Consider the following 12,619-nt stretch of genomic DNA (forward strand, 5'->3'; position numbering starts at 1 on the left):
CTGACCTGTTTGCTCCTGCCTCGGCTCTTTGTGGTCCTTGGAGTGCCTGCCTGGCCATCTCTCCTGCCCCCACCACCACCAGACTCCCCCGTTTGTGTTTTATGCAGCAGGTTTGTTAGAGCAGCAGCAGGGGATGAGGCTTTTCAGCCTTTGCTTTCCTTCTTCTCCTCTGAATCTGTTGCCTCCCTGTTGGAGAATGCTCAGTTTCCCCTGGATGTTAAAGAGACCATCTTGCTGGGGTTTAATCTGGTAAGCTTCCTCTGCACAGTCTGCTGCTTCTCTAGAAGGAGGGCTGAGATTTCCAGAGGGGCTGAGGAGACCCCTGACCCAGGAGTAGACCCAGGCGTGGAAAATCCGGAGTGGTGTGGGAAATGGAAGACATGGGGCAAATCCTAAAGGAATTCTCTGACCCTATAGTCTGGGACTTTCCACATGGACAAACCCAGAACCCAGCTGAGGTGGGGAAATACCTGAAAGAGAAGTGCCATGATGGCCCTAAGGGTCCCCCAGGAGCAGCAGCAGCTTGTTCCCTCCCTGCTGTGCTCCTGTCCCCCGGCTCTCCCAGGAGCTGGGGTGCCCTTAGAGCTCCGTGCTGAGGTTTGAACAATAAACATATTTGTCAAGTCACTGTGCTGGATGCTCCATAGTGCTGGAGAGGAAATGAGCCAGAGCTTCTGCTCGTACGTGCTGCTCAACGTGCTCCTCAAGGAAAGCAACTGCAAGTCTAATCCCCCCAAAATTACCTCAGAAAGAGGGAAATCTACTTCTCCTGAAGTTTGATCCATCTTTATAACCTGTATTTATGGTAAAATTAGGCAGTAAGTGAAGGTTTTACTTTTTGCACTGAATGATTCGGGTTTAAGAGTAGGTTTAAGTAAAACTCGTGAGTTTTATGTACCTAAAATGCAGAAATAGATGCAGAGGAACAAAGTTTGTCCACGCAGAGAAGTGTACCAGGAATGCTGGCACGGGACCCCAATGCCAGGTAAAGGTAGGAGATGTGCTCCTTTCAAACGAACCACTGCCTTTACCCACGTTCGTTTAGTTCATCCACACATGGCTGTGAATACCTACACAGTTATTAATCTGAATTCATCCAGCAGATGATGAAAATACCCACCCCCAACACTTCCAGAGAGCAGCAAACCCAGAAAGTTTAAAGGAGGATATTCCTCTTTCAGTTCCCCTCTCCTGATTGATTTTAAGGGTTTGCCTTTAAGATGACATGTTTGTCATGCAGCAGCAGCGCTGGATGTGAGGACATATGCAATAATTGAATATATAGAATCCTGAATAATTATGAGAGGGCGTGGAGGGGGTGTCAGAACCCCCAACACCCATCTGCACGCCTGGAATAATTTTAGGGCTGCTGCCTCCAGAGTTGCCGTCTTGCTGGGAATGAAAATGCATTCTTCCAACAGGAAATATTTCAAAGGCTCATATCTCCTTGATAAATAATCACTTTGTTATTTGTCACACACACACAAAACCAACCCAGTGCTGCAGGTCTTTAATCCAATTTTAAACCAAGGGGCAATCCGCAAAAATAATTCCTGATCTAGAATGCCCCTGCCTTCCACTTTAATGGGTAGATTTGTAATTTAAATCCTCATTTTTTTGCTCTGTTCTCTTTGCCAGCAGCAGCCAGCTAGAAATATGTCCTGCCTGTTACAGACTCGGGGGGCTGGGGAGGGGGGGAAGGAAGGAGGGGAATAAACCTGTCACACTCCAAAAAAACCCCGACTGGCAAATGACTGCTGGAAATGTAGCAGAGGTACCAGGGGCATCTTTTCAGCCTCTTCAAAACCCACCTATGCAAGGAACAACTCCCCCCATCCCTCCCCTTTGCTTCCCTCATCCTGCCAAGTGTGAACGCCAGCCCGAATGGTGCCGGGGGGATCGGGGGGCGAAGCCGGCAGGGATTTGGGGTGTCGGGCACAGCCGCAGCTGCCGGTGCCCTGCAGGTGCGGGGGTGGGCGGCACAGGGGCTGTGCTTCCTCGCCCGGGGCAGGAACCCACCCCTGGCTTCCACTGCGGGAGGAAAGGTGTGTGCGTGTGCCTGGAAGGGCTGAAAAAGCAATGGAAGTGCCGTGAGTCACCTGGCAGCGGAATGCGCCGCTGGCTGCTGCTCCCGCTGCCCCCCCCCCCCGCCACCGCGAATAATCCAGCTGCAAAATCCACCCCACAGCTGCAGCTGTGCCAGCAAACAAGCCACAAAAGTTCACTCACCCATCCTTTTGTCATCAATAACGTCCTCCTTCGCCTTCCTCCAGATGTTTTCGCCTCTCTCTTCCCCCTTTTTTATTTATTTAATTTATTTTTTTTTCGATTTCCCCTCTCCTCTCTCTCTCTCTCTCCCTCTTTTCCAAAAGCGGCTCCTTTGCTTTAAACCATCAGCATCTTCATGTCACGGCGCGGCTGCCGCTCGCCCCGCCGCCATCCAGCCTGCCTGCCTGCCAGGAACCCCTCAAAGTTCCCCGGAGAGGACCAGCGAGAATTTTGGGGATGAGGAAGGGAAAGGATAAGGGAAGGGGTTGGGGGTGGGGAAGACAGGACGAAGGATGGGGGGAGTGTGGGGGGGTAGGGAGGGACTCTAAGCTCTGAGAGCCATTGTGGAAGTCATCAGAGAACCGGCGGCGTTAAGTGGCAATCGGCGAGAAAAGCCGGAGCAGGCGATGGAGACGAACCAACTTCTCTGGGAGGATGGAGCAAAGCTCTGGCGGCGCCTGGCATCCCTCATTCTGCTGCCTCTTGCCATGGCCGGGCACAGCGATCCATCCTCGTCCGGCTCCCGGAGCACACAGGGCCGCCCGTGCTATGCCAGAGCCCGGCTTAGCAGCCCCGCAGGCTCGGTTTATCCATTCAGCTGGTCGGGTTTAAAGTGTTTTGTAGCTGTGCTGAGAGGCAGCTCTCGTCTAATTCCGAGGCTTTCCAGAGAGCGATGATGCTCCGGAGCTGGCTGGTGCCGAGGCTGGAGTTTGTGGAACACCGAGTGCCCTCCACTGGAGAAAACCCAGCGCGCATTGAAGGCTGAACAAGTGAGGCTGTCATGGCTCTGCAGACTTTGCTTCCCCTCGGAAAAGAAAATTAAAGACACAGCATTGCCTTGCCCACCGTCCTCCCCTGCCAGACCCCTCCGTCTCCCCTGGATTTCCCTGGATTTTCGGGCAGAGACGCCAAACAAAACATCTGCTCCCCTTGGGATTTGCCGACCTGAGCTTGCTCTAATCCACCTGACCTGTGTATTTGGCTTGGGCAAATTCTAAACTGTTCTCTTTTTTTTTTTTTTTTTTTTTTTCCTTTTTTTTCCTGTATTCCCGGGGGAGGGGAGGCAGGAAAAGGCAGGTTTGCAGGTTAAAAGTGAGATCTTGTTACAGGGTCGAGGGCAGGAGCTGTGATCACACTGATCATCCCCACAAAAGGCATTTGATTTGATTTGATTGCAGGCAGCAACTCCGAATGTAAACACTCCATGTCCTGCTGTGGCTGGGACAGGGTTAATCCCCTGCCTCGTAGCCTGTAATTTTTTCCTTTTTAAATCTGAGTGCCTTTTAGTCAGAAAAACACTGACTTTGATAAAGAAGGCAGAACCGAAGATGCAGAAGCAGTGACACCTTTTCCCTCCTGAGCTCCTCTCCCGTGGCTCTCACAGCAGGAGCTGGAATCCTGCAGGGTCCAGCCCCGGAGCCAGGGTGGGACCTGGGCTGTGCCACCTCTCAGGTGTCACCTCGGGCTGGGCTGGGTCTGCCCAGGTCACCAAGGTTGGGTTAATTCCCAGTTCACCAAGGTTGGATCAATTCCCAGTTCAGGGCTGGGTTAATTCCCAGTTCACCAGGGTTGGATCAATTCCCAGTTCACCAGAGCTGGGGCAATTCCCAGTTCAGGGCTGGGTCAATTCCCAGTTCAGGGCTGGTTAATTCCTATTTCACCAGGGCTGGGTCTGCCCAGGTTGCCAGGGCTGGTTTCATTCCCAGTTCACCAGGGTTGGATCAATTCCCAGTTCAGGGCTGGGTTCATTCCCAGTTCACCAGGGTTGGGTCCATTCCCAGTTCACCAGGGGTGACTTAATTCCCAGTTCATCAGGGCTGGGGCAATTCCCAGTTCAGGGCTGGGTTAATTCCCAGTTCACCAGGGCTGGATCAATTCCCAGTTCAGGGCTGGGTTAATTCCCAGTTCACCAGGGTTGGGGCAATTCCCAGTTCACCAGGGCTGGTTTCATTCCCAGTTCAGGGCTGGTTTCATTCCCAGTTCAGGGCTGGGTTAATTCCCAGTTCACCAGGGCTGGGGCAATTCCCAGTTCAGGGCTGGATTCATTCCCAGTTCAGGGCTGGGTTAATTCCCATTTCACCAGGACTGGGTCGATTCCCAGTTCACCAGGGCTGGGTTAATTCCCAGTTCACCAGGGCTGGGTTAATTCCCAGTTCACCAGGACTGGGTCGATTCCCAGTTCACCAGGGCTGGGTCCATTCACCAGGAAGGTGCCAGAGGGATGTGGAATGGGGCAGGGGCAGCAGCAGCAGCTCTCTGAGCTGGTTCTGGGAGCCTCTTTAGCCAGAAGTTGCAAGGAATTCAATGCTCAGGGCAGGTCCAGGATCCCACAGGGACCATTTCTGGCCCTGGCACACTCGGGTTGCTCAGAGGGCAGCACTGGATTGCTCTGAACAGCTTTAACAGCTCCTAAAACTTGGATATTTGTGCCATTTCCATCCCTCCCTGTGCTAAACACCCCCAGCAGTTATTTGGGGAACAACTCCCTGCCCAAATCCCACTTCAGCTGCCAAAATGGTGCCAGCGCTTTATAAAGTCAGTCATGAGCCAACCATTGTGTGTTATTTAATTTTTAAATATTTAAAATATTTCCCACTGTGGCCCAGGAACTCCCTGCTTGGCATTCCACAGCCTGGATCTCTGGGGGTGCCTGGGTGCCACTGATGATCCCACTCTGTATTAAAAATGACAATTGCACAGATCTCAGTGTCAGATTCCAGCCCTTCCATCCGAATTCCTCGTTCCTGGCTTGCTGCTTGCCCCTGCAATCCGTCCCAGATGGAGTCACCCCTGGCCAGCCCCAGGATCCAGCCCTCTGAAGGAGCAGGAAAAACACGGGGACACAGGATGGGCCAAGAGTTCAACTCCATTCGGAAAAATAAATAATAATCCACAAAACAATCCACAGAAACCAACCTGTCCTCCCCTATATCTGCATCCAGACTGCATCTGCACCCACACTGCATAAATATTCACTTCTGAATAAAAACCCTTGCTTGGTTTGTTCTGTTATGACAATTTGTCGCTACCTATAGATCAGATATTCATTTGCATATGAAAAATATCATCATTAATCACTATTTTTATTCTGGATTGGACAGCAGCACACACAACTCCCTCAAACAAGATTCAGAACTTAATTATCATAAGTGATGTTGAAAATACCTCTCCCATATCTCAGTTAACCCCATCTGCATCACAGCCAGGAGCACTGGAGCAGGAATTCATATTTATTATTCCCAATAAATGTAAAAGTGTGCAGTTATTTATTCCACCTTGGACTGATAATTCTCCAGGATGAGTCCATTTGAAACTCTGCCAGATCTGGGAGTGAGCAGAGCAATGTCCACAGGAACTGCACCCATTTCCAGGGATGGCTTTTCCCAGATCCTTGAATCCTGCAGCACAGCCATGAGCTCTCCTTCTGCCACTGACTGAGCCTCAAAATCCCCACTTTCCTACCAAAGGGTGGACATGATTTTGCTGCCTTAAAAATCCCGTGATGCTCTCATGGAAAATTTCCTCAATTCCAAGGCAGAAAACTCGAGGAGCTGAGCTGAACCATGGGAGCTTTCACTCTGCACCACAAATGCCACCCCCTCCATTTATTTTTTTTTATAATTTTACATTTTCTGATGAAAACAGACCCACTTGAACATTTGCCAAAGGAGAAGAAATGGCGAAGTTTTAATCAGCACAAATAAGGGGCTCTGAGCTAAAAAACACATGGAAAGGACGAGGCTGCAAAGGCTTTTTGTGGTTTGGTTCCATTTCCTTGGAGCAGGGAGAGAGGTGAAGATCCCTGCCCAGAGAGAGACAGGGAACGTTCCGAGTGCTCAGCTGATCCTGCTCCAGCTGGCAGAGCTGCCTCCCACCTGAGCAAGGGTTACCTACAGAAATGATCCATCCTGGGAAGGGCGTGGGCCACGGGCCCTGGGGGTTCTCTGCCAGGAAAATGGGTCTGGACAGAGCTAAGTGTTTGATTTTGAGCTGTGATTATTTTATATAGGAATGTGTGAGTATGTTTATTTATTTATTTATGCGCATTATTTATCAATTTATTTTTGTATCTATTTCCACAAATACATATATTCACAAATATTATCTGTATTTATATATTATATGTTATTAATATATGATATAATTCAATATAATTATATTATATATTAATATCTATTATTATATACATTATATTATTTTATATATTAATATATATTGGATATTAATATATATTTTATATATTATAATTATATATTATTATATATTATATACTATACACTATATAATACATACTATATAATATATAATTGTAATATATTCTATATTTTATATTATATATTATATATTATGTATATATGTTATTTATTTACCTATTACTAGTTACATATTTCTCCAATATTTCTACATAGATTTGCATATTTATTTCTATATTATAAAAATATATCTTTTATTGTGGTTGCTGAAAGTCTGGTCAGAGGGAGAAATACAACAGCGACATTTTATATTTACAGTATTTTACATATGCATGGATACATATAAATATATACACATATACACACTGGTATACACATAGTATAAAATATGCTTGGAATTTTCATCCTACCCATTTTGTTTTCCGTGTAAAAATACTTTAAAATTAACAATAACTGATGTTTCCATGCTCCACCAGCTTTGCCACTGCTACCAGCACTGGCAGCCCTCCGAAGCTGCCTGCAAGGGAGAGAAGAACACGTTTGTGTTTCCTGTGTGGGAACAGGATTTACTGGGGATTTACAACCCTGAGTAACTTCTCCTCACAGGATCAGTGGTGGAGCAGCTGCTGGAAGCTCCTGAGCTGCTGCTCCTTGGCCAAGTTCCTCTTCCTGCCCCTTCTCAGGTCATCCAACTCTTTTGTCTCCCGAAATGAGATTATTTTTCAATGCAGAAAATTTTTTCAAAGCAGATTATTTTTTCCAGCAGAACCTGCCTTGAAAATCAGTTTTTTTTATTCTGCCTACCAGGGCCAAAAAGCAGGGAGGTTTGGGAAGGGCTGATCCGGGGAGGGGATGATTTGGGAAGAAATGTTTTAGGAGCCTCTCAGGTCCCTCCTCTCCTGCCCAGTCAGTTCCAAACACTCCCTGGGGAGAAGAACAACACTGGACAGGGCTTGGAGCATCCTGAGACAGTGGGAGGTGTCCCTGCCCATGGCAGGAGTGGCATCGAATGAGACCTAAGGGTTGGGGTCCCAAACCTGCTCTGGAGCCAACCAGAGGAGTCAAAATCTGGGCTGTGTTCACTTTTTCCCTCCTAATTTCATCGTTCTCCAAGGATGAAACAGATCCACAGCTCAGGAATCAGCCGCTGCCAGCGCAGCCCCTTGCAGCTTTGTTCTGAGGGCTGCGGAACTCACACCTTGGGTCTTCCTTTCCCCCCTCTCCCCACCGCTGGTAAATGATGAATAAATTAGCAATTTGCGTGTAATGGCTGGAGCAGCTTCATTAATACCCTGTCAGGGCGTGCTTGGTACAACTTCTGACATTGAGGCTCTAATGTCCTGTGAATTATTGATGGAAGCACTCACATCCAAGTTCTTATCTCCAGCTCTTCATGTGCTAAGTGTTTAATTGTCAACAATTCATGACTTCTGCCTTGGGCTGGTGCATTAAAACCCCTCTGGATTCCCGGGTGTGTTCGTGCCCTGCCGGTGTTCACTAGTGTGAAAGCAAACCACCGGGAGATCCCAAGTCAGAAATACAATTTAAGAGGAAAATTAAAATAAATGCAATACAGAAACACTGCCAGAGTCAGAACACAACCTGACAGCCTGTGGGTCAGGGTGGTGGTGGCAGCTGTCCCATTCCATGGTGGCTGCAGCCCTCCTGCAGTGCCAGCTGTGCTTCTGTTGGAGCAAATTTTTTTTAGGAAAAAATTTTTCACCGAAAGAATAATAAAGTACTGGAATTGTCTCCCCAGGGAGGTGGTGGAATCACCATCACTGGATGTGTTCAGTAAAAGACTGGACATGGCACTTGGTGCTATGGCCTAGTTGAGGTGTCGGGGCATGGGTTGGACTCGGTGATCTTGGAGGTCTCTTCCAAACTCATTATTCTGTGATTCTGTGATTCCGTGATCCTGTAGAACGGTTTGATCTTCCTCTGAAGGTCCAGTGGTGGTTATGGAGCTCTTGTCCCCTGGGAATGCAGCGGATAAGGCTGCTCGCAGTGTCCCAAATCCCAGATTCTATCCAGGTAGGAATGCTTGGCTCCTCCCCTGGGCGGAGCATCTCCCAGTGGGATGATGGAATTTCATCATGGGTAAAATGGGTAAAATGGGCAATTTTATCAGCCATGCAGGGACTCTCACTGGCCCATGAACAGCAGAGATGTCTAGAGGGAGGATGGGTCATGGAAGAGATCAAGAAAACCGCCCCACTTGGTTTCAACAGATGGTAAGAGAAACATACTTTTCATCTTACACTGTAAACTAAGACACAGTGTTTTGTTCTGGCTGCAGGACGTGCAGTGTGTGTTTGTGCCCTGTTGGTGTTTTATTCTGTGTTTTATTATGCGTTTTATATGTTGTGTTTTATGATGTGTTCATGCCCTGTTGGTGTTTTGTTCTGGATGCAGGATGTGCAGTGTGTGTTTGTGCTTTGTTTGTGCCCTGTTGGTGTTTTGCTCTGGGTGCAGGATGTGCAGTGTGTGTTTGTACTCTGTGCTCTGTTTGTGCTCTGTTGGTGTTTTGTTCTGGATGCAGGATGTGCCATCAGCAGGGCTGTTCCTCTGCCTGTCAGAGACACAGAAGATTTGGGAGCTAAAGGGATGCAGAGGCAACAGGAGTGTCCCATTTGACAGATGAGGAACGGAAACTTCAAGGGATTGATGTGCCCTGAGTGTCACAACAAATCTGCTGAGCTGAGCTGAGCTTTTTCACATTCCACCCATGGCTCACCTCTCTTGTAGCCCAGCTGTTGCAAATGAGACAACTTCTAAATTTTTTAAACAAACTTTTTCAGAGATTTTTTTCCCTGTTCACCCAGGGGGAAGGGAATGGACATTTATTTTCAGGAGGCTCTGTTCCCTGGCCAAGGCCTGAGGAGCTTCACATCTCAGTGGACTGGGAGCTGCCCGAGGATGCACAAGCAGTGAGTGACCACTCACAAACATCAACGCCCCAACATCCCTCCAGGTGGGTTGGAGACACCTGAACTCATGAACATTAATGCCCCAACCTCCTTCCAGGTGGGTTGGAGACACCTGAACTCATGAACATCAGTGCCCCAACCTCCTTCCAGGTGGGTTGCAGACACCTGGTCAGGGGAAAGATCAATAAGAGAACCAAGAATGGGGACCTAATTACCATTGAAGGCGGAGGGATCAATAACCAATAGGAAACCAAAAACCAAGATCTGTAACTTGAGACCGGTGGACACTGAACCAATGCACTTCTCTGGCTTTGGCTGTGTAAGTCTGTGAGAAATCGAGTGAAGATTTTTCTGTGTGATAGAATGATTTTCTGTGCACAGCCTGGAATACCACACACGTGACTCTTTCCTGTGGTTTCCATTTGTTCAGGAACTCAGAAATTCTTAAATTTCCCCCCTTGTCACTGTACCCCTTATGCTGCTGCTCACAGGAATCTTCCAATTTCCCTCACATCCCAGATGGCCAAGAGGGCAGAGACCTCCTGCAAGCCCTGAGACTGACCACCAACTCCATGTGAAAAAAGCTGAGAAGATTCACACAGGAGACCTGACACGTGAAGGAAACACCAGGAGCACCACCAGGAAAGTCTTTCCTGCCACTTCTCATTATCCCAGCTCTTCCCAGCCAGGTTAAAGCCTCGTCCAGAACTCCCTTTCCAGAGGCTGAGCATCCTTCACACCCATCGACATCAAGGGCACTCAGCTCCTCGCCAACTCAATTTGCTTCCTCCGAGTTACCCAAGGAGCCTCTTGTAGGAGAAAGATCGCACTTGAAAATAACAATGGAGCATGTGTTGGATGGGGGAGAGGCTCGGAGCAGCTCCTTTTCAGCTCAGGACCCAGGTGAAACACCCTGGGGTCGAGATTTTCACTCCAGATCCTATTCCTGCTCCCTCTCCATGACAAGTGGGCATTCATCCCCTTTCCAGGGACGAGCTTTGTGTTTCTGGCAGGATAAATAGGTTGGACAATGCGGTTCCAGGCTGTTCTATTTCACAGGACTCTTTTAGAATTAAATATAAAAAAAGGGTCTGCAGAGAGAGACATTGTAGGACAAAAGAGTAAAGAAAAGGAAATTACACAAAATAGCTGTTAAATCACTAAATATATACAGAACAGGAAAATGGGGATAAAGCCATTTAAAAAATAAACCACCTTTTCCAGAAAAGGGAATCCCAGTGATGCCCATCCCTGTCCTCTCCATGGAGGAAATCCCTGTTATCCCAAATTGGATAATTGGCTGTATAATTACGTCTCCAGGACTCAGCCACCCAGCCTGGCTCGCAGAGAAATGGATTGGAGCCAGAAATCACTGCCCCTTCAGGATTCTGCTGCGTGTGCCCGTTTTGCATAAAATCAAACAATGCCACAGTCTGAGGGCCTGGCACTGCTGACCCCTGAAGCAGCCATTTAGCAGAAGCCACAAGCAAAAGCAAAAATAAAGGTAATTTATTTAACTTTGAGCTTGCAGGGTGCTAAATACGCTGTAAGGGCAACAATTAATTGAAGTGGCTGCACTTCCTGCCAAGCAGGGAGATCCCCACCTTTCCTTTGCCTCAAACTTCTGTTTGCATGAAAATGACAGCGTTTTCCCACTTGGACACCCAGGGCAGGGAGCTGGGATGATTGCAGGAAAATTCGTGTTTGCCAGAGCAGACAAAATCAATTGCAATTGTTTAGGTACCAGGTGCGTTTACTGGGGGTGAAAAGGTTATTTGCTGGACTTTTCCAATGTGGTTTTTTTAATCCCGGCGATGGTGTGGGATAGGCTGACAAATCCCTTAGGAATTGTACATTTCTCCTCTCCCAGGGGGAGTGCAGGGAGCTGCTGGAGGTGAAGCCAAACTGGGTTTGGACAATGCTTAAAAACCACCAGCACAGACCCAAAACAATCTGAGAGAGAGAGAGAAATTGATTGGTTCAGGAAGTCAATCGAATTCTCCGGTATAACAGATTAAATACAGAATTACTCAATTAACTTCAGATTAATTATGCCTTTCAGGTAAACACAGTGATCATCATCTCTACTAACAGGAGACACTGACTCTGAGGGGTCACACAACAACGTCAGCAGGGCTCTGAAAACACAAATCATTCCCTTTTCCACACATGCCAAACCTCCCCCACTGCCAGGATACACCATTCCCAGTTCCTATCCTGTGCTGAGGCTTTCACAGATCTCTTCCCAAGAGCTCTGCATTCCCAGGAAGGGCTGGGGAGGGAAAACTAAGTCCATCCTTGCTCAAGTTTTATCTACAGACCAGGTTAATTTTAATGTTTCCTCTCTGCTTGAAGCTAGAAATGTGGATGGAGAATGGGATCAAATCAGGAGCACATCAGGCAAGGAGAGGCGGGATGGTTTGGCCTCGGGAAGAGAAGGATCAGGGGAATCTCATCCAAGCAACTGCCAGGAAGGGGCAGAGATGTCCAAGCCAGATCCCCTGAGCTGCCCAGAGCCAGGGCAGGAAGTGATGGGCACAAACTGAAACCTGGAAATGGTTTTTAAACTGAAGTAAAAGCTTTTGACTATGAGGGAGCTCAACCAAAGAGGCTGTGGAGACTTCTTTTATTGAAATATTCATGAGTCAGGAGGACACTGCCCTGGGCTCCTGTCCCTGCCTGGATCAGGCACTGGATGCTCCAAGCAGAGACATTCCCATGTCCCTCGAGCTCACAGAGATCAGGTGTTTGATTCTGTCTGGTCAGGTCTGAGTTGTTGTGTGACCCCTCAGAGTCAGTGTCTCCTGTTAGCAGAGATGATGATCACTGTGTTTACCTGAAAGGCATAATTAATCTGAAGTTAATTGAGTAATTCTGTATTTAATCTGTTATACCGGAGAATTCGATTGACTTCCTGAACCAATCAATTTCTCTCTCTCTCTCTCAGATTGTTTTGGGTCTTTGCTGGTAGTTTTTAAGCATTGTCCAATTTCCCTCCCATCCCACCCAGAGCATGAGATTTCTCATGGTGGCTGTAAAAACACCAGCAGGAGACACTGGGGTCAGCCTCACATCAGCCATGAACCAGTTCCGGCCAGGACTCCCAGGGCCACACCAGCCCAGGAGTGGGTCTGGATTAATTAGGCTTGCTGAGACACAGAACTAATTAGCCTGTGCACGATGTGGACACATCTCCAGGAGGCTGAAGCCAACATGGTTTTTTACCAT

At 47.9% G+C, this 12,619-nt stretch overlaps 1 protein-coding gene across 3 annotated transcripts in view; it reads right to left on the bottom strand.

The window, feature by feature from the left end:
• LRRTM4 (leucine rich repeat transmembrane neuronal 4) overlaps positions 1-3,235 on the bottom strand; it is a 142,882-nt gene extending 139,647 nt beyond the window's left edge. For 2 of the 3 annotated variants that reach the window (XM_038160351.1, XM_038160350.1), the window contains exon 1: positions 2,230-3,235. In XM_038160351.1, the coding sequence (XP_038016279.1) occupies positions 2,230-2,233 (4 nt within the window). In that variant the 5' untranslated portion in view covers positions 2,234-3,235. The remainder of the gene's footprint in view (positions 1-2,229) is intronic. The other variant, XM_038160349.1, reaches the window with a different exon arrangement.
• Positions 3,236-12,619: the final 9,384 nt, after the last annotated feature.

This window comes from Motacilla alba, chromosome 22 (genome assembly GCF_015832195.1).
Source record: "Motacilla alba alba isolate MOTALB_02 chromosome 22, Motacilla_alba_V1.0_pri, whole genome shotgun sequence".
Lineage (NCBI taxonomy): Eukaryota > Metazoa > Chordata > Aves > Passeriformes > Motacillidae > Motacilla > Motacilla alba.